Raw genomic sequence first — 27303 nt, 5'->3', positions numbered from 1 at the left:
AAAATTGACTAATTAAGGGATTAATTACCTAATCAATCCCTTAATTATCAACTAAACCTCCAAATTATAACCAAAAACCCACTAGGGCCGGCCATGCCCTTTATTTTCTGTTTGTTGCTGCCATTTTCTCCCCTTTTTATGAAATTCAAATAGCTAGTTAATTAGGTTATTACTATTTGCTAATTAACTAGCCAATTATTTCCATAACTCCCTAAAATAACTAGCCCATTATCTCCATAACCCCCCAAAATAAATCACCCTTTCCTCTCCTATAAATTGGGTCCCATTTTCACAAAACACTAGTTCCAATTCTCTTACAAAAAAATCCCAAATATTCTAAACACTATTTCTCTCTAAAATTCTAACTTTGGCATCGGAGGTTCTTCGGCCAAAGCCCCCCCCATTCATCGTGGGTGCGTGAGGCTCTTGGCCTTAACCTAAGGTGCTAGTTGTTTTGTAGGTGCAAAATTGTCCAAGATCGAAGAGGAGAAAATTTGCATCCACAAATTGGTGCTTTCATTGAGAGTTGAAATCCATACTCGTAGAAGACTCTCGCACAAAAATGTTTTTTCTTTATTTTCTAGTCCATTTGAATATTTTTCATACGTTCTTATTATTAGAATTTTTTACTTGCAAAGGTTCTTTGATAAAACGTATAAGCAAAATATAATGGTTAGAAATTTAGAAAATTCCATAAGTGAAAATTCTAGTGTTCAAGAAATGGGAGTGCGGAGATCCGTGAGGCAAAATGCGACAATAAGAGGAGCGGCATCACCACCACGAGTTTCCACCATGGGAACCACTGCGGTGGCTACCTCGGTAGCCACCCATGGCGAGGTCCATGGTGCCTTCACCACGGCCACCATGGGAACCACCGCGGTGGCTACTTCGGTAGCCATTCGTGGCGAGGTCCATGAAGCTTTCACCACGACCCAAGCCGTGCCATCCAAGTTTACATGGACCCAAGCCCAAGCCTCGCATTCATATGCACCGCGCATTGAGCAGCCTGCTTCCGTCGAGCAGCCCACTCCCGTGGTCCAGCCTGCTTCCGTCGAGCAGCCCACTCTCGTGGCCCAGTCTGCTCCTGCCAAGCAGCATGCTCTCATGACCCAGCCTACTCCCGACGAACAGCCCACTCCCGTGGTCTAGCCTACTTCCGTCGAGCAGCCCACTCCCGTGGCCCAGCCTACTCCTGCCAAGCAACATGCTTTCGTGACCCAGCCTGCTCCCAACGAGCAGCTCACTCCCGTGGTCCAGCCTGCTTCCGTCGAGCAGCCTACTCTCACGGCCCAACCTGCTCCTGCCGAGCAGCCTGCTCTCGTGACCCAGCCTGCTCCCGACGAGCAGCCCACTCTCATGGCCCATCCTGCTCCAGTGGCTTTCCAAGCAGCCCAAGTCGGCCCAAGACTATCTCAACCATCCGGACCTACCATCGAGCCGGGGGCATTCTCACCACATTTTTTTGCGGATTTAACATTTCCCAACTCAAATCTCACGCCCGGAGTCTACCACATTTCCACTGCCCAAGGAGGCGCATTCCTTCCAAGCTCTTCCAATCCAAATGGCGAACAACACTTATCTCGACAAGTCATAGAGTTGACGAGCGCCCTTGCACAATGCATCGGGATCCAACGTGCCCCGGACGAGGTATCCCGAAGTAGGACAAGGGCAGACGAACCTTTCCAGCAGCGTCCCGGTAAGCAGCCACTCGACCAGCCACGAGCCGAACGTTCAGGCAGTGTACATTCCTGATTGGGCCCCCGAGATAACGTATACTCCCATCTTAGCACGTGGAGGAGCGTGTACTCTCGACTAGGCCCACGAATGAGCATACATTCACGGTTGGGGTCACACTCCGATAGTCAACATGAGCAACCTTCCGGACAAAGTGTTCATTCATGGCTAAGCCCACAAGGAGCATCATCCACCTCACATCAGAGTAGGCAGCACGACGGACGGAGAGAAGCAGTCACTCAATCCAGCTCAAGTTAAACCAGTAGCCTGCGAAGAACTCGCTCGCCTGCTAGGAACGCACCACATGCACTGCATCCGCGGCATAGACGAGCCAAACACATGGAAGAGCAGCCTAGACCAGCAAGTCATGGCTGGGGGCAGCCGAGAGCTCCGCTACCCCAACAAAGGCAAATTCAGGAAGAAGTAGAGAGACTCTTGACCAAGCGATTGCATGATTTCCAACGCAACGAGGTCACCGACGAAGCACTACGATGGAACATGACCAACATAAGCAGGTCACCCTTCACGGACGAGATCGAGCAGGCAGAGCCTCCACGAGAGTTCAGCATGCCACATTTCACATCTTTCAAAAGGGATGAAGACCCGGAGAGACACTTAAAGCGCTACCGAAGCGCAATAAACAACGATGATCTCATGTGCAAGATATTCGCCACCACTTTACAAGGCGAGGCGCAAGATTGGTTCTACACCCTGCCGCCACAATCCATCCGGAATTTCTACGAACTTTCTTTGGTTTTCACCAAAGAATATTCATCCTATCGCTCGATCAAAAAGAAGTCTGATCATTTGTTCGACGTCAAGAAGAACCCAAATGAGTCGCTTCGAGACTATGTGAGAAGGTTCAAAGTAGAGAAGGCAAAAATAGTCGGATGCAACGACTCGATAGCTAGAGTAACCTTCCAAAAAGGACTTCCAGCAGACCACCCGCTATTCGGAAAATTGATCATGAAAGAAGATCTAACTCTGGCAGACTCTTTTGCTTTGGCAGAGAAGTATGCACTTTGGGATGAGGCTCGCCAATGCACATTCAAGGACTTGAAGAAGTACCCGACATCACCTCCCTAGAAGCAGCGGATGACTTATTCACATGTTTGATTGTATTTTAAGTAGCAATAAGCTCTACCATCATGCGAGAAGAGATGGGGGCCCGACTACCAATATTCCACAGTTACCTGTATTCTACAGTTCAAAAGCTCTCCTCGATGCTATTAAAAATTCAAAAGCTAACTTTGGCGATAGTTGTTGCAACCCGAAAGCACAAGTTTTACTTTCAAACGCATGCAATCATCCTCATGACGTACTATTCTGCCCAATCCAGACGTGCGACGATAAAGGCGTAGACCCTGGCGAATGTAAAGTTTTCTGACGAAGGCAACACTGGAAGGACACACTCGAAAGCAAGTTTTATCCTCGTCACCCTAAAAGATTCTACATAGGAGCAACATGTACCGGCAGTTGAGTACCATTTCTTGCTGCGCACCACACGGCCCTAGCCGACCCTTGCTCAATGATTCAACTCTAGAGTGGCCCAATACCGACAGTTGAGCATCTCCTGCTGCGTACGACATGGCCCCATCTCCACAGCTCTCTACTGCGCCTTCACGCCGAGCCTAGGTGACGCAACAGAGCGGCCCAACGATGCCTCAGAAGTAGCCGAGCACACTCTAGCTGCGCCTACTCCACCCGATGGAGACTTCTGGCATTTGCATGTCGACGGAGCAGAAAAGCCTTCATCACTACCGGCAGAGAAGGCTCCAAAAAGATGGATCCTATCTGGGAAGGTCCGTACAAGATCAGCAGAGTAAGGGGCAAGAGTAATTACACCCTCACCACCATGAAGCGGCAAAAAGATTGAAAAACAATGGATGGCCTACAATCTGAAGAAGTACCATGTGTGACCTCCCGCTACATCAAAACCCGAAGACTCAAGAAGCTCGACGGGCACCACCTCACAAGCTGAGGACTATCCAGTTGTTATGCAGTTCCTACCTTACAGCTAAAGTTCTCGTTCGTTTCACTTGTTTTTCAATGAGGAATTTAGAAGTAATCACAACTTGGCTTGGCTGCATGCTTACAACAACTGATCACTCCTGCACTTCAAAAGAAGACCGCGCCCTTCTTAGGGACTTACCGCAGGAATTGCGCCCCCCGATGGACCAACCATGCTCTCCAGTGCGAGAGGGTAAACTAATTGCTCTCCAACTCGAGAGGGTAAACCAATTCCCCGACACCCACATGGGTCAGCTCTCCAAGAATGGGAGGATAAACTCTACACTCCAAATATCCAGACGTGGATGAGCCGAGCTGCCCTAGTATAACTAGATGCACGATGGCTTGCGCCGGGATTCCTAGAAGTAGCCGCAATGGTCTTTTTCAAAGCTTAGCTAACTGAAGGATTTTGGGTCTCTTGGCCTAATCTGTAGGGAACCGGGCCCTAGAGACGGAGAGGGCACATTACGCAGTACATCCGATGGACGGCTGCCCTGGAATCTTAAAGCTGCTATCGAGTGCACTAAGGTAGCCTACGGATTCCTGAAAACTGCCTACGGCTTGCCCTTCGAGCAGTAAAGCCACACTAGACTTATACAACCGCACATTCTTGTGAAAGGTTAAACAAGCTAGCACGCATATACGAAGTTTTATCCACTGCCGACATGCTACGTAGTCGATAAGCTTCAACTCTACCAAGCGCGGAAGAACCTATACCAAGTCCTAAAGTGTTGTGATACTTGCTGCGCAACCTACGGAATTGGAGAAAGTCAAGGTTAACAGCCTAGTGGTTACGCGGACTTGTCTGCTTCTGTAAGTAAGGTATCCTGCTGCCAACCCAATGGCTAACAACTTTGCAAAGTTCTACACCAACACCTACGGCTGCATAGGCTACGTGAGCTTGTCTGCTTATAAAAAAAGTAGCATGCCTGCCACTGGTCTATCAAGTCTAAAGGTTAGGGCATGAACAAAAGAAGCGAAGATGAAGAAAAGCGAAGGAAAACATGTTTATAAACAACTAGCAAAGGCCAAAGGAGTTCAAGCAAAACAAGAGCTACAAGGAAAAACAAAGAAAATCTTAAAGGCTACCTAGATGACTACACTTTAGCAGCCTGGACATCCCATGACTATTCGGTCGCCACACCTTCAGCAGCCACGAAGCTCTTAGCAGCGGCATCACCCCCGATTGCTCCAGCCTGGGCACCAACTTCTCCAATTACTTCACCAATACCAACATGGACGCGCTGCAGCTCATCCACTTCTTTCTTCAAAATTTCGTTGATCTTCAGTACACCTTGAAGTTCCAACACTTGGGGTTCAAGCCTATCGACGATTCTCTTAAAGTGGATCACTTGATTATAAGTAACAATCAACTTTTCCTCCTTTGCATAAGCAGCGAAAGAAGTCTTTTGGTTTTTTCTCAGCCGGCATCTCTTAAGCAGGCTGGGAAGATCCCTTTTCCCACCTTCACTTGCAGCAGGATCCACAACGGTGATTGGACGAACCAATGCATCCGCCTTGATCCTATTCACCTCTTATTTTGGGAGCAGCCTACGTTTCTCATGACGAAGAGAGTTAAAGTAGCCAACGCCATTCGTGGTACCCAGCAGGGGAGTTCAACCCAACATTCTAGCAGCCCATGAGACCCACAATCTCCTCATTTCTCTCAATCACCAGCCTGGTCCGAGTCAGGTCCAAGAGCCCAAAAGACATGAGCCATGCATCTCGCCTAGCATTGCGCTCAACGCCACAATCCGCGACCCCAGCTGCACAAGCTGCCCTTGGCTCAAGCCAAGCCAAGCTGCCCAAGCAGTGGTCCCTGCCACGACATCTCCTCGGCCCATGCCAAGCCAACTCCTGGCCCTTGCCAGCCGATGTGCCGCACCACCCCGACGGCTGCCCTACAATAGCACCATCCAAGAAGAAGGCAAGAAAAATTAAATTTTTCTTACATCGGTGCGGCATGGAGAAGACGAAGAAATCAACGAAAGACGGTCCTTTGCACGGACAAGATGTAGAAGATTGCTAGAGGAGGGGGAACAAATATTCTCTAACTTTCTCTCTCTTGTTGGGTAGAATAAATCGCTCTCTAAAGTTGATTTAATAACCCACTTAAGGTGGACTTAAATAGGCTTTGAGAGAAATTTATTTCCCTTTCCTAGAAGGATCTAATTTCCATTTAAAGAGAGAATAAACATCAAAATAGGAAGCGGTCTTAAGTTTCCTAAAGCAAGAAAATCTCTACACCTGTTGCCTTTTCCTACAAGCAGCCCAACAGGTGTGGGGGCATTTGTGGAGCCAAAAATAATCACAAGGCGACACGTGGATTTTTGACAAAAAAAAGACAAAACTACCCTTGAGGTATACCGGGATTCCTACGCACAAGCAGCAGACAATTATCCTTCAACCAAGTCAAAAGTGCCCAAAATAGGTATCAACTTAAAACCTAATTTATTCATATATTTCCCATTTCATTATTTAGCTAATCAATTAGCTAAATAATATACGTATTCCTTTCATATTTCCTAAAATTGACTAATTAAGGGATTAATTACCTAATCAATCCCTTAATTATCAACTAAACCTCCAAATTATAACCAAAAACCCACTAGGGCCGGCCATGCCCTTTATTTTCTGTTTGTTGCTGCCATTTTCTCCCCCTTTTTATGAAATTCAAATAGCTAGTTAATTAGGTTATTACTATTTGCTAATTAACTAGCCAATTATTTCCATAACTCCCCAAAATAACTAGCCCATTATCTCCATAACCCCCCAAAATAAATCACCCTTTCCTCTCCTATAAATTGGGTCCCATTTTCACAAAACACTAGTTCCAATTATCTTACAAAAAAATCCCAAATATTCTAAACACTATTTCTCTCTAAAATTCTAACTTTGGCATCGGAGGTTCTTCGGCCAAAGCCCCCCCATTCATCGTGGGTGCGTGAGGCTCTTGGCCTTAACCTAAGGTGCTAGTTGTTTTGTAGGTGCAAAATTGTCCAAGATCGAAGAGGAGAAAATTTGCATCCACATAACTGACTGCACTCATTACATAGGCAATATCCGGCCAAGTAAGTGATAGATAAATTAATCTTCCCCCTAACTTTTGATAATACTCCTTATTGGTCGAAACTTGATCTAGATAGATTGCAAGATAATGATTCTGCACAATTGGTATGTTTCATGGCTTACACGCCAGCATACTTGTTTCAGATAAAATATCCAATACGTATTTATGTTATGACAAGTATATCCCTTCACGAGACCTAGCCACTTCAATTCCCAGGAAATACTTCAGTCTTCCTAAGTCCTTCATCTCAAATTCAGAAGACAAGCACCCTTGTAGTCTTTCAATCTCCTTTGTATCATTACCTACAACAATCAATCATCCACATATATGATAAGTAAGGTCACTTTACCATCCTTACTCTTGATTGATAAAGTGTGATCAGAATTTCTCTGCCGGTATCTATGCTTTTTCATAGCCTGAAAGAATCTCCCAAACCATGCTTCAAGTGACTGCCTAAGACCATTCAATGCCTTCCGAAGTCTGCACACTTTCACACTCGAGTTCACAATACCGTACCTTGGTGGAAAGTACATGTATACCTCTTCCTCTAAATCTCCATGTAAGAAAGTATTTTTTATGTCAAGCTCAAGCTATCTCAGAAGCCAACCAAAGTTAGCGGCTAGAGACAACATAACTCTAATGGTATTCATCTTTGCAACTAGAGCAAAGGTTTCCTAATAATCGATACCAAAAGTCTGTGTGTATCCCTTTGTTACCAACCTTGCCTTGTATATATCAATAGTTCCATCTACCCTGTGTTTATTGGCAAATACCCATTTACAACCTACTAGTTTTTTTCTTTAAGGAGTGACACCACTGTCCACATATTATTCTTTTGTAAATTCTCAATTTCAACCTGCACTGCTTGTGTCCATTTCGAATCCTTCAAGGCATTTTCTACTCTCGTGGGTATTTTTATATCTTTCATCTGCTGAACTAATGTGCAATAACTGGGCAAGAGACTATGAGTAGGAACATAGTGTGCAATTGAATATTGCACATTTTCCTTTGAATATTGCACATTTTCCTTTGAAAAGTATGCTTTCCATGGTTTTGTCTAGAAGGCAATACATAAACAAGTTGAGTTCTATGTAAGTTAGTACTTACCTCAGGGATATCCAGTTGATCTTGGACAGGTACTAGAGGAGTAAAAGGATAGGAGTAGTAGTGTACCCCATGTTCATCAGGTGGACTAGACCTTGACTGTGTGCATTGACTATTCTAGAAATTTAGTGGCTCACTTAGGTTGTTCACCTAGCCCATTTGGGTCGTTTAAAGAGACAACAGCAGCTGGCCTACTTAGGCTATTTATTTTCTCGGTAATCGGCCCATCTGGGCATTCTTGGCTCTCGACCGCTTGGCCTATTTGCTCACTAACCAGCCTATATGGGCTTTCTTCACTTGCTACACGCCCACGTGGGCAATCTCCCAAGAGGCAGTTATGGTCTCCTTTATTGGGCCCTGCATATTCGGCTGGCATATCAAACCAGCCATAGTTCTCATCTGTTGTCGTCTCCCCTTGAGAAGTATGGCTGGGGAGGAAAAATAATTCCTCTTCAAAGAAGGTGACATCTATAGTGACATACATATGCCGAGTAGACATATGGTAACACCGATAGCCTTTTTGTTGTGGACTAAAGCCAAGGAAAACACACCGGACTACACACAGATTAAGTTTGCTTTGTTGATTTTTGCGAAGATGGACATATGCTACACATCCAAAAACTCATGGTTCTAGGTGAAGAGTGGATGGGAGGGTAGCCTGGTCTGGAAACACGGCCAAGGGAGTTCGAAAAGAGAGAACTCGAGAAGGCATGCAATTCATAAGGTAAATGGTATAGGTCACCGCATCTATCCAATATGCTGTGGATGCACATGCAGCAACTATAAGTGCTTGGGTAGTCTCAAGAATGTGGCTATTCTTTCTTTCTACCACTCCGTTTTGTTGTGGAGTCTAAGGACAAGTAGTTTCATGAAAGATACTGTGTTCCTTGAAGAATTGAGAAAGATCATGATAATATATTCGCCGCCATTGTCCGATCAGAGAATTTTAACAGGGAATGAGTATTGGTTGCAAACTATAGAAAAGAATGTCTCGAAGATTTCACCCACATCACTTTTATTTTTCATAGGATACAACCATATCATTCAGGTACAATCATCGACCAATGTTACAAACCAAGGTACATCATGCTGAGTAGTAACTGGAGATGGCACCCACACATCAGAATAAATCAACTCAAAAGGAATTGTGATTTTATTAAAACTTGGAGAAAAAGAAGCACGATGACTTTTAGCTAAGGTGCAAACATTACACTTTAAGGAAGAGTCTGAAATATTATTAAACAATGACGGAAGTAATTTCCTTAAGTTTCCAAATAAAGCATGACCTAATCGATGATGCCATATCTGAACAATCTTCATCTTTCCACTGCTATGACTTTAAACATGATGAACACATCCCCGTGACACATCATCTACATAGTACAACCCCCTCCTCTTAGTACCACAATCAATGGTCATCTGATTTCAGATATCCTGAAGTAAATAGAAAATAGAAAACACTAGCACAACACAGTGTAATTGCTCAGTGACTTGGCCCACAGATAATAAGTTACTGGAACATGAGGGAACAAGCAAACAATTATGTAAAGAGAGATTTGAGGTAAGTTCCACATAGCCCGCCCCTGTAACTAGAGCAACACCCCCATTTGCCGTGATAATGTTATGCCTTGGTAGTGGTGCCATAAAGACGAAGAGGGTTTGATCGTAAGTCATATGATCAGTAACTCCTGAGTTAATAATCCAACCTGTATCTTGATCAACGAAACCAATTAAGGTAGTGCTCTTATTACCTGGACCATCATATTTATTAGAAGAAATCATGTTTAGAATGGACAACTGTTGCCCAATGTTCTTGCTCCCTTTCTGTGGGTAAGTCATGGCCCTCGGTGCTATAGCTCATAGCTGCTCCTTGAATTCCAGGCCCATCATAATAGGCTGCTGCCACGACAATGATTCCTCCAGACCCATCATGTCTTGCTTTGGTCCTTTCAGAACCATCATAATGGGTTGCTATCGTAGCCATGCCTAGCTCAGCTTCAACCTTCTTTGCTTGGGCTAGGCATTTGTTGCCTGGTTTTCCTTTAATTTGCTTTCTTCGTTCCAGGAACCATTCGGGATATCCATGTATTTCGAAACAAGTATCTTTTGGGTGACGAGTTCCATTGCAGTTGGTGCATTGTAGCTTGTCATTCATCGTTTTCCAAATTCCTTATAGAACGTGAAGAACCACATAATGGTTTACTAACCATGGCCATTAATTGACCACTATCAGCATCCTTCTCTCCCAGCATGGTGTTGTGTTTCTCGCCAAATGGTATTGAAGTACTCATCTATTCCAGGGACGGTTTTCGATTGAATAAGCATGCTTCGAACCGCATCCAATGAGTCATCTAGTCCTGCAAGAAAGTCGTACACCCCATCTTTTTTAAGATCGTCCTTCCTACTCTTCAAGTCAGCTGCACACACCATCTTGTTGGCACGTCATTTATCCATCGCCTGCCATACCCTTTTGAGTTCTGCAAAATAGACATTCACCGGATGTCCTTGTTGCCTTGCATCGTAGCTCATAATATTGGGACTCTTCTACCCCATCATAGAATATTTGGCTGACACTCTCCCAAATATCATGTGTCGTTGGTATCTCAATGAATAGGCCAAACAGATGTGGTTCCAAAGTTTTTAGCAGCCATCCTTGGACGATTGCATCCTCAATGTACCACTTCAAAAACCCAAGTTCTGTCTCATCCACTGCCGAAGTCTTTCCATTGAGATATCCCATCTTATTTAATCCTTCCGCGTGAACCTCCATCATCTTCGACCAAATTTTAAAGTTTGAATCATTGATTTTGAATCTGAACAATAAGGTACTCATTTGGAGATTCATTTGAACTAGGAATCGAAACCCCAATTGGAATAATTGCTCCTTCTCCAGCCATAGCAGCAGCAAAGTTGTGTTTTGGCTTTCTGGGTGTCTTGCGTGTGAGTCCCTTGTCTCAGAACGCAGCACAAGCGATAGGGTTAGATTACAGACAATAGGATTAGGTTTAGAGAAAGAGACCACGCCGAAAAACTCAGCTCTGATGCCAAGATAAAGTTTGCATATTTGGTTAATTCTTCTTGTTGTATCATCTCTCCAATATGGAGGCCATATGTATACATCCCACAACTTGTGGTACAAGAAATATTAAAGGAGAGTTAAAACCAAACTAGGAAGGAATCCACCCTAACCTAAGGAAACCTAATTACATTCCAAAACTAATTGGTTGACACACGACAACATAAATTTGATGCAACTTTGCTAAATTTGAGCACATATGAATAAATTGATGCAACTTCACCAAATTTGAGCAAAAATATTGGCTTATGTACAGCCCACCCGATTCTCAAATCGTGATTACGTCCTGTAAAACGTGAGCTTGTTATATTAATAAGAAAAATAAGCAATCAAAGGAGGGCTTGCATTTTATTTCAAATATGTGAGAAAAGAGTTTGCAAATGATCCATTTCCACATTGCATCCTACATCGACATTATAAGAAAAAAGTTAAGAGTTTGCCGATCTATATGCCCTATGATAATAAAATCGACTGTTGGCAACATAATTTTACACTCTCCTCACATGGAGATTTACACCATTTCCAGGTTCAATAACCAAGCTAAAAGCTGGGCAGTGTTGGTATGTAGGTGAGAGTGAGAAGGAAAACTGGGATATTATAAGAGCCAGAATCACCTTCAATTCTGTCATGGCAAACTGTTGCCCCACACAAACGCGAGCACCAACTCCAAATGGCAAATAAGCTTGAGGAACCTTGCAAGCCCCAAGAACTCCATTCTTGAATCTTTCTGGATTGAAATCGAGGGCATCGGGTCCCCATAGATCAGGCAGCTGCTGCAGTATTGGGATTGGAATCTGAATGTTCATTCCTTTGGGAACTATGATGTCCTTGAGCTTAATATCTTCCAAAGCTTGTCTTATGACAAACACGGCCGGTGGGTACAGACGCAATGTTTCTTGAATCACCATATTCAACTGCCAATATATACAGATACATTATAAAGATTTCAGAATATAAGTATATATAATTTTTGTTGAAAGGAAATAAATTCTTATTCCAAATATGGAATTCCACATGATATTTTAATTTTAGACATGTTTGAGAGTGCTTCTGTATAACTATAAAATGCTTTTAGTCAATAGTGCCTTTGTTAGAAAGCAGTAGTTTTGTTGGAAGCATTTAAAATGTTTCAACTAAAAGTCTAAAAATTCAGGTGTTTTTCTGGCCCAGAATGGCTTCCTGATATGTACTTCTCTGAAGCACTTAAAGTTGGAGGTGGATTGTCTGCGCTCCCATTTCCATACTCTTCACATCCCCTTTTGTTTGTGTGGTCACGATTAAGCCACATCAACATTTTATATTAATTTTTTTATAAAAATAATAAAACAAAAATAATAGGAATATAAAATGTTGACGTGGTTTAACCGTGACCACACAAAACAAGAGAGAATGGGAAAAGTATGGAAATGGAGGACAGACAATCCACCTCCCTTGAAGTCCTGACTTTTGTCGATTTATGTCAAATACTATTAAAAGCGGTTTTACCATGCATTGCCAGAACAGGGGACAAAAAAAAAAACTATCCCAAACAGGATCACTAGCAAATGTATGTAGTGAGTAAAATTTAGGAAGATTTGTATATGTGCTGTAATTAACGTACTGTTTTCATGCTTCGAAGCATATCAGCATCTGGAATAGTCCCCCTGCAAATCTCAAGCACCTCAGCACGAACACGTGCTTGCCACTCTGGATGTGCAGCTAATAACATCAAGCTCCAAGATGCGGTGATGGCGGTGGTCTCATGGCCAGCAAAGTATATATTTTTGCAATTATCTACTATAAACTTTTCTTTAGAGAGACCAGCAGAAAATAGACTATCTGCATCGTCATAATTTTTGGCTCCCTCAAGTATCATTTGCAGAAGGTCCTTCTCATCAGTAGCCTCCATACTGTGTTTGTTTGCAACCCTTAATATCATTGAGCGGATATCTTTCTCTAATCTCCATATCTCTCTGTTGCTTTTTGTTGGCAAGTATCTATATCGTTTGGGCCATTAACGGAAGCATTAATATGATACGAATGAGGAATTTGAAGATATAGTGAGCATATTGTACTGTATTTTGCTAATGACATCTCAGATACTTGCTAATGAAAAACAACGCCGCTTGTTTTTGTTTAAGTGACCATATATCATAATGCAGTAACTGCAGCACAACTTAAACAAAACCACTGCAACAATATCTATTATGGTTATTAAATAAATTAAGTACGATCATTTGAGCGTCCTTGTAATATATATACCTTAAGCCAGGAATCCCAATGTTTCCCAGCTGGGACATGACTTTTTGAAGAGTTCTGAGCTTTAAGAAAATTTCTTTCCCTTGTGAATAATCGCTTCCAAAGGATGATCGTGATATTATGTCAGCTGACAAGCTTCTCAAATCCTCATCAACTCTGAAGACTGCAATTCCTCCCTCGCTTTCGATTTTACTTTCCCAAGACCTCAACAACGAGGTGGTAGAGTCCACCATCAAATCCACCATACCCTTCAAAGAGATTTGCAAGCATAAACATTAGTCATACCGAAAGCAAAGAATTTTTTTTCTTTTCTCAAATACATTCGAAAGTAAATTAATAAAGTTTACACCTTCACACAAACACCAAACTGAAGCAATCTTTTTACAACTGAACTGAGTGATTTACCTTAACCTTATCAGAGTAGAATTGAGGAGCAATGATCTTCCTTTGGTGGGACCAAATCGGGCCATTTGAAGCTAGAATTCCTTCGCCTAACAGCGGCTTCCGGTCCTTGGATAGGTAAGCTGGCTTCCCTAAGTTTAAAGATGTGCACATGCTAACTTCCTTCACCATGTCTACATCTGAAACACTTACTAGCTGTATGCTTCCACTTGAATACATGAAGATTGACCCTGCCACCAATTACTACTAAGTAGGCATGCATGTATAATCCAACAGCACAAAGACGGCCAAAGAGAAAACAGAGAAATAAAGGTAGTGTGATCTATGGGAATTACCATACTCATTTCTCCACTGCACCAGATGAGGGAAGATGGTTGAAGGCCAATCATGAGAAATACTAGTTTCTGGAGCTCTTGAATTCTTCGACACCTTGGCTTTGATGCTTTTAATTTCTGGGATATTTCCCAAGAGAAATGATGAAGGAGGAGGCCCTCTGATCCCTTGATTTTCAAGCTTTGATCTCTGCCTTTTTGGCTTCAAAACCAAAGACTCGTAGAGATATAATAGTAATAGAAAAAACCCACCAAACAAAACTGACAATGTCATCTTTGCTGCTGCCATTGTTGCTTCTGTTTTCAGCTTCTTCTTGTCTTTCTACCCTTCCTTTTTCGTTTTAATCCACCTATGTTCCTGCTAGATATTCAGGTTTTTTTAATTTCTTTTGTGGTCTTTAGTACATTTAAAGTGATAGGATCCCTCTTTCTTTTGTCAATTAACAATTTAACACTCACAGGATGGATTCAGACAAGTTTGTACAGAACTTGCGACCAGGACTCGTGGTCTTCTCTTTGTTTTTGGCCTCTTCTGAGTTTCTTTGCAGTGTAGCACCCACTACATGTTTTTCTCTTTTCGGCAAGTCCTGAGTCGGCACCATATGGACTCCAATCTGATAAAGAGGAATAAAGTAGGCACTGCAGGTGAGGTATTCTCACGTAATCGGTAAGGCTACATTAAAAATATTTCTTCGAGTACAATTTTTCAAACTCAACCACTCTAGAAAAACTTATTCTAAGTGGTAGTTATAGTACCTACGTAGCAACGACGCTTTTGTTATAGATTTGTATTCCAGCTAATGAAGGTAGCATGACTCCAATGATCCATCTCCATCAACCTCTTTGCAAAATGTATAAATCGAATCAACTCATTCAAGGCTAACTCAGAACCTTGAGTGAGTCATTGAATATTCAAGCAAACCAACACAAGTTGTGCTTGAATCTATAAGATATACTATCCTATATGAATCCAAATGATATGAGAATAAAAATTCTTTCAATATGCTGAGGTGTTTGAACTGTAAAGTGATGAGTCGATATTATTCTATAAATATATATATATATATATATATATTATCTTATTCTTAACTATAATTTATTTTTCATTTTGGTAAAGTTTTGATAATTTGTGCTGTATTTTGTTTTAGGACATGCAAATTTATTTTGAGCATAGAGTCATGAAATGGATGTTGGAACCAAATTCACACACCGTGAGTGATGGAGAGGCTCAAATCTGTTTACGTGTAAAAGGAAACACAACCATAAATAAGCCTAGAACCCGGGGGTGTGCCGGTCAAAGGCTCTCAGATGACCAAGTTAGTGAGCAATATTAAGACTAAAGCAATACGCTAGAGAAGTGAATAAGTGTGCAGAGATTGAGTTACCAAAGATGAATCCTAAAATGATGTATTTATATCAATCGAAGAGAGAACCTTTTAGGATAGTAGAATCTATATTAAACCGAGAGAATCCATGAGGATATCTAGGAAGTAGATATTGTATCCTCATTAGTGTGATTACTTGCGGCGCACGCCAATCATTAGATTGTAAGGGCTCCAAGGTTATAGGAAACATATTGATTCCATACTGGATTAGGTACCTGAATCTTGTGGAACAAGAATGGTCCTATCTCAACAAAGTTCACAAACTTCGCCCACTGATTTCGAAACAGGATGATGGTGGCATTGTTGATCCATTTAATTAATCAGCTCTGCTATAGAGGCTGTTGAGTCCATAACCGGACTTTTGAGGTAGGCGTACTTGGATCTAGCTTCTGTCCTGGAAAATCATGGTCCCACTACAAAGAAACTTTAGAGTAATTCTAGTTGGAGTAGATTCGTGAGTCTTTCAATATGATAGTGTTAAAATTTTAGATTTTTATTCCATGCCGTTTGACCCTAGTGGAGAAAGACCTTGCTTAAACCGTTTATACTACAACTACTTGTTCCCTTGCAAGTATTTTTTAGGTGGCATAAAAAAAACTCCCTAAAAAAAATTGAAAACCTTTCAAAAACCAATTCAAGAACCAACAGCCATGAAATGATAGAATTAATAAACAAACTCAATAAAGTGATTTGAGAAGTCTCCTACAAAGAAATAGATAATTTTGAATATCAATAGTGATTTACAGATCGATTTATGAAGAATCAAACAAATATGAACCTCAAATGGTTAGATTCATATAAGAGTCCAGAAAACTAGAGAGAGTTTCTGTCAATGAAAACAATCAGTACAGACGAAATCGCTTAATCTCTATACTTAATGAAATTGTGGTGCATGCTTTGCATGAAATAGCACCACAGAGAGAGAGAGAGCGCAACGAAGCTTCTCACCTTTCTCACGCAAGGCAGTTACAAGTCAAGGTAAATGAGACATTTAAGAAAGTAAAACACCTTGCAGTTAATGACATGTTACTGGTTACAGCAGTGAAAGGTAAGTAAATGTCAAAAAATCATTTAACTTAAGATGAGGTTAAATGACATGTGAAATGCACATGCAATGCATTATACTTTTGCTGCAAACCTTGGGTGTATTGTACATGCCTTTGCCCATTTCATCGCAACTTTGGACGGATAGAAGCATGGATTTTGTTTTGAGTTTGTCTGGCATTCAACGTGGTGTGGAGCCAATTTTTGTGGCGGTCAATTGATTTTCAAATATGGCTCACTTTATTACCTTGCTTCAAGAAGACAACAGGTTTCAAAAATTGCTATATTCTTTCATGAGGTGTACCAACTACATGGTTGCCAAGCTCAATTATTGCAAATCGGGACACCAAGCTTCTGAGTTATTTTTTTAGGAGCTTGTGGAAGTTACACTATCGCCTATCACCCTCAAAAAGACTGGCAAACTGACATTGTGAATCGCTCATTGGGAAACATTTTTGCGTTGCTTAGTGGATGAAAATCTCAAGTCGTGGGATCAGAAGTTATGCATTGCAAAGTTCTCTTACAAGCTTTTCGTCAATTGCAGCACTGGAATGTGTCCTTTCTATGTATTATCTATGGCTTAATTTTGCGGGCACCAGTTGATCTTGCTTATGTCCCAGACAAGAAAAGAAAGAGTAGCAAGGCAAAAACTTTCACTGATAACGTCAAACAGGTCCATAGCATGGCTCATAAATGCCTTCAAGAATCAAGTTAGAAATACAAAAGCTCATACGGATTCCATAAGGTGCATGGTCGAGTTTGATGTAGAAGATTTTGTTTCGGCTGTTTTGTACAAGGATCGCTTTTCAGCTGGTAATTACAACAAATTGTTTGCAAGAAAAATTGGGTCATATGAGATTTTTGAAAATAATAACCCAAACGCTTATCGCCTAAAATTACCAAGTCATATTCGTACATTTAATGTATTCAATATGAAACACCTGATTCCATTCAAAGGTGATACTGAGGAGAACTGACTTCCAAATTCGAGGGCGAAATTTATCTAACCTGGAAAGGATGTAAATGTGTTGGCAATACATTCATGGATCGTTAGGAGTATTTGGAAAGGGTCTTAAGTATTTCAATTAACCAAGTGGTGTGTTAAATAAGGTGCTGCTCAGATTTCTGATTAACTTTTGTAGTTTCAGTTTTCTGAGGGCTTTAGTTGAAGCTTTATTTCATTTTGTCTTTTCAAATTTTCTGAATGTAAATTATAAATGTTACAAATCCCACTTCTTGCTGAAAGTAAGGTCAAATTTGGATGTTTTGATTAATGAAATATTTAGACTGCTTTTTCTGTGTTTAGTGCCTTTTTCTTGTGAGATTGTTTGAGCTTTTGGAATTTTCAGGTCTCTCCTCGCACTAAAAAAATAATGAATTCTAAATTTCAATTCTCATTTTTCTTTATTTAGTTTCTTTTTGCCATCATCTTGCATCATTTTCTTATCTCATGAACAATCTCATTCTATAACAACCTTAGCATGAGATTGCAAAAGATATTACCGAATATAAAGAATTGCCTCGTCATTTTTGCGATTTTAGTTAGAGCTATTTTAACACCTATCTTTAATTATTAGCTGCTTGTAATTGCGATATAGCTTCTAAGTAACTATTTAGTAGTATATATATTGTTATAACAAGCTGATGATCATAATCTAAGATTTCATTCAAACATAAATGAGAATTATTCTCATTTAGCACTTGTTTTATAAATCCCCGTTTAGGCGTTAAGGAGTTAGCCACCGCCTCGATTAATCCCTAAGCTTTTGAAAATTAAGAAGGGGGCATAGACCAACCTAGTTGTTCGTCTAGACCCACCTAGGTTACGACTCTAACTTAACAGAACATAGATGAATTTCATTTTTTTTTAATAAATTGTACAAGACTTGTTGAATAATTGGATAAACAGTCATTAAATGTTTGTCTCCTATACTTTCAATATGTTTTGATATTGTATAATCTATATGTCATTTTATTTCACAATTTATGTATCCCAATATAATACGTAATTTTTTAGGGGCGTTTTGATGTAGGCGCCTCGCTTTTGATTTTTGTTGATTAAACATTTTTTTCTACAATTTTATTTGTGGTACGTTTGATTGTATGATTGTTTGATTATATTGGTACGTTTGATTACTTGTAATAAGGGTACATTTGATTTTATGGTAAATTTTGTTTCTTGGTACATTTAAAATCTAAATGTACCAAAAATTGATAAGTTTATTTTCAAATGTACCATAAGTTTTAAATACATTTTTATATATAACTATACATAAAATTTTGAGTGGAGTCGTTCAAAAAGAAGTTTCTACGGTCCCAGACAAAGGCCTATAGACACTCCGGTTAGAAGATGCAATTACAAGATAGAAGTAGAGATAGACCTAGGAAGACTTGAAAAGAGACTCCAAGAAAAGACTTGGAGTATTTGGATCTAAACGAAAATGTGGCACAGAATCGAGCGCAATGACATTCTAGGATTCATACAATCGACTCCACTTAGTGGGATAAGGTTTTATTGTTGTTGTTGTTGTTGTTGTATACGTAGAATTTTAACAAATTAATGAAGTTTTCGTATGAAAGTGTTAATAAATTTTTTTAATGAAAGAATAGACTAATTAAATATAATAAGAGAAACAAAAAGTTACTCTTTTTTTAATGATAATGAGGAATTAGTTAATGTTTTTAATAAAGCCACTAATTTAAAATTCTTTGATTGTAGAAAATTAGTTGTTAGCTAACTTAAATGGATGTGTGTGTGTGTGTATGTAGAAAATTAGTTGTTAGCTAACTTAAATGGATATGTGTGTGTGTATTTGAACAAAAATGGATAAATATTAAATAAATAGATGTTTAGTCTAAACAAAAGTAGAAAAAATTGGAGTCAGCTGTATGAAACAATGTAAGGGATCTTAATTACTCTATTTTTTATGTATAAATACACCTTTATTTATACGTATAATAAGTTTATTTAAATTTTTTTTTTTTAGAAAAGCCTAAATCTCCGCATGCGTCCCGTCTAAATGCCTTGGCGCTAAACCCTCCACGCCTTTTAAAACTTCGCCTTTTAGGCATGCTTTTTTTTTTCTCGCATTGTAAACTCATTGTATCTTTATGAGTGGCTTCTTATACTCGATTAGAATTTTCTTACCTGCCTATCATCATTCTCATAATTATACTCATTAGACATGAAAAAAAAAAACTTCAATACCATTCTTTAGACTCTAATATGCGAACCAAACGAGCCGTTAGGCAATCTCTAACTGAAAGAGGCTAAATATAATTATGTCCAGAATTATAGCTTTGTAAAAAATTATATTTAAATGAATAGTACCATACCATTTTTATATACCATCTCTAACCGGCTAAAACATAGTCCCTCAATAATTTTATTATTTTTAAGTTTTTCTTTAAGTTTATTCGTTAATTAAATTAAGCTACCACATTAAAAAATAATATCCGAACATATCTTGGGTGTCATTTATCACTAAAAGAATGTGAAAAATAGAGTAGAAATACCAAAGGCATTTATAGAAAAAATAATAATAAAAATTTAAATCTTTTTTTTTAATTCCTTCTGACAGCTAACTTCTACAAATTGAATTGAAAATTATCAATTATCAAATTGAAAATGTTATTTTGATGCTTTCGAGCAGCCCACTCTGATGCTTCTTTTGTAAAACATTATTTGGAAATAGTTTTAACATATTGATCATGCTTGGGTCCATCTCATCCATTGGATAACATTGTAGAGGATGGCAAATCGGGCTTGGAGGGGGCTGACTTTCGGCCAACTTTTGACATGGTGGGTTCCACACATTTTTTGCCCAACTCTCTATTAGAGATGAATTTTTACTAAAACGAGTCATTTTTTAGCATTTAACCTTTGGGTTATTATAAAAAATGATCTATGAGATTTGCATGATCAATAGAATGGTTCATGAGATCGAAAATCAATAGAAATGTTCTCTGAGATTGTTTATCATCCATGATTTTGGTCATTCCGTTAAAAACCATTTTGAACAATTTTCAAAACTCTGTAACTCAATCATTTCTTAACCAAATTCGACTCATAATATATCAAAATGAAGATAGGAAAGTGTAGAATAAGATTATACTATTTGGAAGCCCAATGGTTGCCATAGATGGCCGTAAAACAGCATGAAAAGTGACTGGTCCGTTGGAAAACTGAAAAACTCGTCGAAAACTGGGTAAATTTTAAACATTCATAACTTCTTCAATACTCAACCAAATCGAGTGATTTAAAAACGAAAATAATACTTCTTGACGAGACGAAGAGAATGGTACCTGTTTCGAAGACTAACTCGTCGTGGTTTGGTCGGACAACGGCTCGAAAGTGGCTAACCATTTTCGAGTTAGCCACTTTCAAGTAGTTTTCCTGCCAAACCATGGAAAGTTAGCAGTAAAGAAAGATACCATTCTCTTTGTCTCGTCGAGAAATATGATTTTCGTTTGTGAATCACTCGATTTCGTTAAGTATTGAAAAAGTTATGAACGTTTAAAGCTTACCCAGTTTTCGGCGAGTATTCCAGTTTTTCCTCGGACTAGTTACATTTCAGGCTATTTTCCGGCCATCTCCAACAACTATTGGGCTTCCAAATAGATATAATCTTGTTCTACACTTTCTTATCTTTATTTTGATATATTATGGGTCGAATTTGGTAAAGAATCGATTGAATTATGAAGCTTTGAAAATTGCCCAAAAAGTTTTTAACGGAATGACTAAAATCATGAACGATGGATAATCTTCGGGACCATTTCTATTAATTTTCAATCTCAGTGACCATTTCTATTGATCATGCAAATCTTAGTAACCATTTTATATAATGTCTCAGCCTTGGACTCACATGTCTCAACCTTGGACTTGCATTAGGTCAATGATTAACAGAGTTCAAAACTTGAAAGAAAAAAAACATACGGCATAGACCTCAAACTCGAGACCATGAGCACAAATTTATGTTCCTGCACTCAATAAAGTGCGAAAATCCTACATCTTATTTTCGAATTAAACGTCTACGTTTTAAAAGTATTGATTAAAAACTTGGTTAAGACTCGAGATTTAAGATGTAATACTTTGAATTTGGAACTTAAAATCGCATGACTCAGATCCAAACTCAAGGCCCGAACATGAGACACATTAGCTAAGATTTCAGAGCTGAATTAAAAGAAAATAAAAAATAAAAAAAACTTTGCTCACCATCCTAAAATGATAGTGATGCTCATTACTTAATTGATTTCCGTTGGATGAGTTTGATTTAGTATATCAACTTCACAAATCTCAAAATTTAAATTATAGGTAAAAAGGGTAGTGTCATCCATAAACCTATTTATACTTCTCACATATTCTTCTCAATTTTAGGTCATCGAATCAAATAAATTTAAGAAGATTATCGAGTCAAAAATAACAAGTGTGCGTAAAATGTAAAAATGAGTTTGAATAGCACTTTTGGTAGAAAAAATGCACTTTTTTTAGTAGAATGATATATTTTACATTAAGGAGAGAGGAAGTTCAACTAAGTCATCAATGGGCAGGCTAATTTGGCATCGAATTCGTCTACAAGATTTGAACTTATGACATAAAAATGAATACAACTAGACTGTTGTAAAAAAAAACATTTATTAAAAAAATAAAGAAAATGAAGAAGGTGAATAAAAAACAATAAACGGTGGGACTAGAAAACAAAGATGAGACGGGGGGCACCAAAGAGCATTTTGCTCAACAGCTCGTGCCCCATCTCTCCCTCCCCGCCCAAACCCTAGCTCTCTCTCCTTCGTCCCCCCTCGCTCCCTGTGTCTCTAATCTTCGATCTCACTCAGATCCTCAGAACCTCCAAAACACCTACACCGCGCTCACCCCGCTCTCGAAAATCTAGGGTTTTATTCAAACTCTCCACCGCGCCATGGAAGGCCACCACAGGGCTTGACACCCACCCTTCTCCCTCGCTTCAAATCCAAGAGCCAAAATTCACCCAAAGGGGTTCGAAATTAGACCATGTATAGGGAACGTGGCGGTGGAGGCGGTGGCGGGTCGTCGAAAACAGAGATTGTTGGTGGGTCGCTAGACCGCAAGCGCATCAACGATGCGCTGGACAAGCACCTAGAGAAGTCCACCCCATCCACATCGAGAGCTTTGGCTAACAGTAAAGACAAAGAGAGGCTCTCTGTGCCCTCCACTTCCGCTGGTAAATCTCAGCTTGATCACCGTGCGGTGGCAGCCACGGCCGCCTCGCTCGCCAAGAACAAATGCTCTGATGGTCGGTATTGTTTTTGCTCTCTAGTTGTTTTCGGTTTATTTGGTTTAAATTTGTTGGATTTTGGTTTAATGGTTTTTGTTTTCGTATTTTTATTGGGAGTTGATAGCTAGTAATGTGTTTTAGGACTAAGATCATTACTACAAACTTTCTTATATGATCTGGGTTTGTTCCATGTATAAATGGTTTTCTCGTTTTCGCATGCTAATTTTGTAATTCAACGTCCTTTATGTTTATGATTACGGATTAGTCACCGAGAATATATGGAATGTGGGTCTAATGTTATTGTATGCTGAGTTTATGTTTGGCAAAGGGGCCCTGATTATGTAATATGCTACTTTTAGTTATTTTTTTGCAAAAACTAGGATATTACTAAGTTGAAAGTTCACTCATTTATTGCTTGTTCGGAGTAGAATGATTACTTGAAATGGAAAGATTCTTAGGTGTTCCAAGTCTTAAAAGTTTTCAATTTTATTTCTTTTCCAAATTCTAGTCTCACACTTGTGTAACTTTACATCTTTTTAGTGTTTGACTAATGAATATGCATGAAATCCGTAGAAGAGGACTAAAAATCTACTTGGTAGACATTTGCATTGGAAATTGCCATGTCATTCTTACATAGTTAGTTTGCTTTAATTGCAGAGGAATCTGAAACAGACAGTGAAGAATCAGATGTCAGTGGTTCTGATGGAGATGACACTTCTTGGATTTCATGGTTCTGCAATTTGCGAGGGAATGAATTTTTTTGTGAAGTTGATGATGAATACATCCAAGATGATTTTAATCTCTGTGGATTGAGCAGTCAAGTTCCATATTATGATTATGCACTTGATCTGATTTTGGATGTTGAGTCTTCTCATGGTAAGAATTTGTCTATGCTAATGGGGCTTGTTGTGTGTGAATGCATGTGCATAATTTTTTTTCCCTTTAAAACCATCTTGTTTACATCTTTTAAAGTAAAAGTAATGACAATTGCATACTATTTGATTGTTAAATTTAGGCCACTCTCTTTTAATAAATCTCCTTGGAGTGAAAGGCTATTAGTGTTTTATGGAAATTAATCAATTGTCTGCTTGAATTATATAAACTGATTTCGAGACAAGCCAGGTAATATGTTATATAATGTAGGGGGTTTGCATGTGCAGTTTAGTTGGTTGGAAAGTTTCTTGAAAATATATTCCATGAAAATAAATTGGTACAGTTCTAGTTAATATAAGTAAAGTAGTCTAGTGGATTACAGATTGATATGAAACTTATGAAGTAGTTGGCGAAAAAGAAGATTGGTGACACCCTATTGAGTTTTCAATTGGTAATGGTGGCCCTATGAGATCTGAATCAAGATGCCTTGACATGTGTAGTATGGTTACTGGTGGTGGACATCTTGCTGGATATTGGGTGACAACATTCGACCCTGTCTTCAGTGGACACCAGCAGCCCATTAATATTGTTGTTTTCTTGAGTTGGTTTTGCATTTAGCATTATAGTGAGGAATAAAGATTCGTAATTAGGTTTTGGTATGGTTTTTTGGTCTAAATTTTTTTTTTATGGGTATGAAATATGAATACTTAATTTTGAAATATCAACGTGGGACTTGGAGATCAAAAGTGAAGGCATGCAATTCCTAGATGAAACTGCGGTAGAACTCCAAATAACATATAAAAAGGATGATATTGGGGTTGAAACTTGGATAGTGGGTTGTAAGGTACGATGAAATAAAGTATACCCAGGAGCTAATGCTCTAATATCCTCTCTATCCGTCTGTCTGAATTGCTGTCTCTCTCTGTATCTGCTCTGGTTGTGCTTGTTTTTCCTTTTTGTCATTGAGATTGAGGCACTTAATAAATGGGGACTATGTCCAGGTGATATGTTCACTGAAGAGCAGAATGAGTTGGTTGAATCAGCAGCTGAGATGCTATACGGTCTTATTCATGTTCGATACATACTGACTAGCAAAGGAATGTCTGCAATGGTAAGATTTTGACCATTGTACGTTTGCATTTTGGCTTCTTATTGTATCTTCTTTTTTTTTTGTTAGAATATTGATCTTAAAAGTTCTACAGTTGGAGAAGTACAAGAACTATGACTTTGGAAGATGCCCAAGAGTGTACTGCTGTGGACAACCTTGCCTTCCAGTTGGTCAATCGGACATTCCTCGTTCAAGCACTGTAAAAATATACTGCCCCAAGTGCGAAGATATATATTACCCTCGATCGAAGTACCAAGGCAGTATCCTTTAATGCCTAAATTTTGCATCCGCACCGAAGTTTTTTTCATAGTTCTCTCTTTTCAGTTTTGGCTTTTCAACTGCTAGATGAGTCTTCTTACAAATTTTGACGAAAGAAATCTACCCATTTTGGTCTTTTGTAGAAGTTGTAGTTAAGTTCAATGTTGTTCTCTTGGAAATATCATTGGACAGTCTAATATTATGCTTGGGGTCTTCTACATTTTAGCAGTTTCATTCTGTTCTTGTCGTTGGCACAAGGCTGAGTGCAACTGCTTGAAAAAAAAAACTACTTTAATTGGTCAACAATGTCTTTCATTTCCAAGTGTCAATATCAGGAGTATGAAATTTGGGCATGCATTTTATTTGATCATTGAGTGGGAAGTGTAACAACTGAATTTGCGGGCACTTGAATGTTTGCTGGTGGTTATAAATGAGCTTTAATAAATCGTTAGTAGGGTGTAATGTCCTTCCTGGGACTGATATTAATATTATAAACAAATATCAGATTTGCATAACTCTGCTTATGAAACCACTTCATTTGTTCCTTTTCAATCTCTCTCTCTCTCTCTCTCTCTCTTGTTAGTATTTTACCATATTCTAGTTTTGTTTGACTTTCTGATTTTATATCTCAATTTCCTTTACACTTTGAAGATATTGATGGAGCGTATTTTGGAACCACATTTCCTCACCTATTCTTGATGACTTATGGACACCTTAAGCCACAAAAGGCGACACAGAGTTATGTTCCAAGAGTTTTTGGTTTCAAGCTCCACAAGCCGTAACCACAGTGCAAGCGGAAAAACCTGTGATGAGGTTTACTATTAACCAGCCTTGGTTCTTATCTTGCTTCATGCCTCCGTTGGTAAAGGGACTGGCTGCGACAAGTGAGGTAAGATGCAGTAGCTCAGAAACTACTACAAGTGATCTACCATTGGAAATGCTTAAAGTGCAAGTTGGCCTATTTGCAGAGCAAAATAGCAAACCTTTCTTTGATTTTTAATCATGAGATAATGGAGCGCTTGTAAGTTATTTCATTTTGTTTATTGAGATTGATGTGCTTTGCATTAGCGGTTCGTGTTTGTCATTCCATTTACTATGATTAATCATGCTCCGATCTTATGCCCCTTTGACACAACTATCTTATGCCCCTTTGACACAACATTCCTGTTTATATATTTAATGTGCTACTATTATTTGCTTGATGGATTTAATGCCAAGAACGGTAGTATTTGAAGTTAAATCGCACTTAGAACATGAGTTTTTCATTGTGTTCATGCAAGGTGGTGTTTGGTCCCTGTAGTTTGGATGTTTTTACAAGGATAGTGATGGATTTGGCTTCTGTAGTTTTGTTGTTTTTACAATTAGGTTTTCGACCAGGTCCCTGTAGTCGTGTTTTGTTTTAATCAAAGAGATTGAGAATTTGTCACTGGTGGACGAAAATTTTCAGTTTCTCCGTGATGTAAACAAAACTTTCGCTGCAGATGTCCGACCTGAAAAGTAAAGCTAAAAAAACACTCGAACTACAGAAACAAATTGGTCGTTGTCCGAAAGGGATGCGAACTTTCCTTTGGATCATCTAAAGACATGATTGGAACTGGTATGTCTAAACTTATCTGAAGTATGTATTGATGGAACTCTTTTTGTCAATAAAAAAAAGAGAAGATATTTTTGTTTTCTATCACAACAAAAATGTTAAAGTTAGTAACGTAATTTTACAAAATAAAATTTAGTTGTTTTTTGTTTAATCCTCACAGGTGATTTTATCATGGTTTTTTTTATTAGCACCCCGCATATTGTTGAATGCACCCTACAAAAAATTCAATATTAAATTACTTATTTATTCTACTATGCAATGACAATTTCGACTTTATTAAGTTTAAAAAAAAAATATTCCAAATACACCCCACATCACTTTTAATGTATTATTTATCTTCTTCAATTATCAAAACCCTTCCACCCTCCATTGTTGAACAAAATCCTAACTAATGAAACTACAAGTACATTGATTGAGAAAACCCTAACAAAATGTCTATGGATATGCCAATGCTATTGATCACTGTGACTGCAAGAAATTATTTTCTCTCCAACCACACATTTTATCACATCCCGGCATTTACTATGTCGAAAAACTTCAGAACTTATGCCTTTGAACTAGCTCTGTGAATTGCAATGCCAACAACTTGAAACTTTCGATAATTCTATTTTATTTTTTATTTCTTTTGTTGTAGAAAAGTTACATAAGATCTTGAGTTTGGATAATTCTTGAGTTTGGAAGTGACATAAGATTTTCCAATTTGCACAAAGATAAAAAAATTTAAGATAAGTGTTAGCGTCCAAATCGGTTAATGATAATATGCTCTCAAGCTGGAAACAAAAAACAAGTCAATCACATAAGTAATTAGCCTGGGAACAGCA

At 39.0% G+C, this 27303-nt stretch overlaps 2 protein-coding genes across 3 annotated transcripts; one reads left to right on the top strand and one right to left on the bottom strand.

Annotated features, from left to right (window-relative positions):
* Positions 1-11316: 11316 nt before the first annotated feature.
* On the bottom strand, positions 11317-14577 carry LOC126628174 (cytochrome P450 714C2-like). 2 transcript variants are annotated; one of them, XM_050297768.1, is made up of 6 exons: positions 14426-14577; positions 13970-14327; positions 13638-13864; positions 13236-13480; positions 12595-12970; positions 11317-11908 (listed from the first exon to the last, which is right to left on the bottom strand). In XM_050297768.1, exons 2-6 carry the CDS (start codon positions 14253-14255, stop codon positions 11483-11485), a joined length of 1560 nt encoding a protein of 519 aa, XP_050153725.1. In that variant the 5' UTR covers positions 14256-14327; positions 14426-14577; the 3' UTR covers positions 11317-11482. The 2 variants fall into 2 exon arrangements, with proteins under 2 accessions (XP_050153725.1, XP_050153724.1); XM_050297767.1 differs by having other exon boundaries at positions 13970-14577.
* Positions 14578-22085: 7508 nt separating this feature from the next.
* LOC126627834 (putative casein kinase II subunit beta-4) lies at positions 22086-26128 on the top strand. Its single transcript, XM_050297399.1, has 5 exons — positions 22086-22667; positions 23307-23525; positions 24524-24633; positions 24725-24890; positions 25540-26128. The coding sequence occupies exons 1-5, from the start codon at positions 22406-22408 to the stop codon at positions 25668-25670; spliced, it is 888 nt and encodes a 295-aa protein (XP_050153356.1). The 5' UTR covers positions 22086-22405; the 3' UTR covers positions 25671-26128.
* Positions 26129-27303: the final 1175 nt, after the last annotated feature.

The sequence above is a fragment of the Malus sylvestris genome, chromosome 7 (assembly GCF_916048215.2).
Source record: "Malus sylvestris chromosome 7, drMalSylv7.2, whole genome shotgun sequence".
Classification (NCBI taxonomy): domain Eukaryota; kingdom Viridiplantae; phylum Streptophyta; class Magnoliopsida; order Rosales; family Rosaceae; genus Malus; species Malus sylvestris.
This window is presented reverse-complemented; position numbering and strand designations above follow the sequence as displayed.

What these genes read in the sequence shown, in the direction of transcription:
- LOC126628174 (XM_050297767.1), bottom strand. Translation starts at nt 14,255, where the DNA reads ATGGCAGCAGCAAAGATGACATTGTCAGTTTTGTTTGGTGGGTTTTTT. An exon ending in GCAGTGGAGAAATGAGTATG is followed by an intron (nt 13,865 to 13,969) that starts GTAATTCCCATA and finishes AATTGGTGGCAG; the next exon opens with GGTCAATCTTCATGTATTCA. An exon ending in ATTGGGATTCCTGGCTTAAG is followed by an intron (nt 12,971 to 13,235) that starts GTATATATATTA and finishes CAAACGATATAG; the next exon opens with ATACTTGCCAACAAAAAGCA.
- LOC126627834 (XM_050297399.1), top strand. Translation starts at nt 22,406, where the DNA reads ATGTATAGGGAACGTGGCGGTGGAGGCGGTGGCGGGTCGTCGAAAACA. An exon ending in CAAGAACAAATGCTCTGATG is followed by an intron (nt 22,668 to 23,306) that starts GTCGGTATTGTT and finishes CTTTAATTGCAG; the next exon opens with AGGAATCTGAAACAGACAGT. An exon ending in GCAAAGGAATGTCTGCAATG is followed by an intron (nt 24,634 to 24,724) that starts GTAAGATTTTGA and finishes AAAGTTCTACAG; the next exon opens with TTGGAGAAGTACAAGAACTA.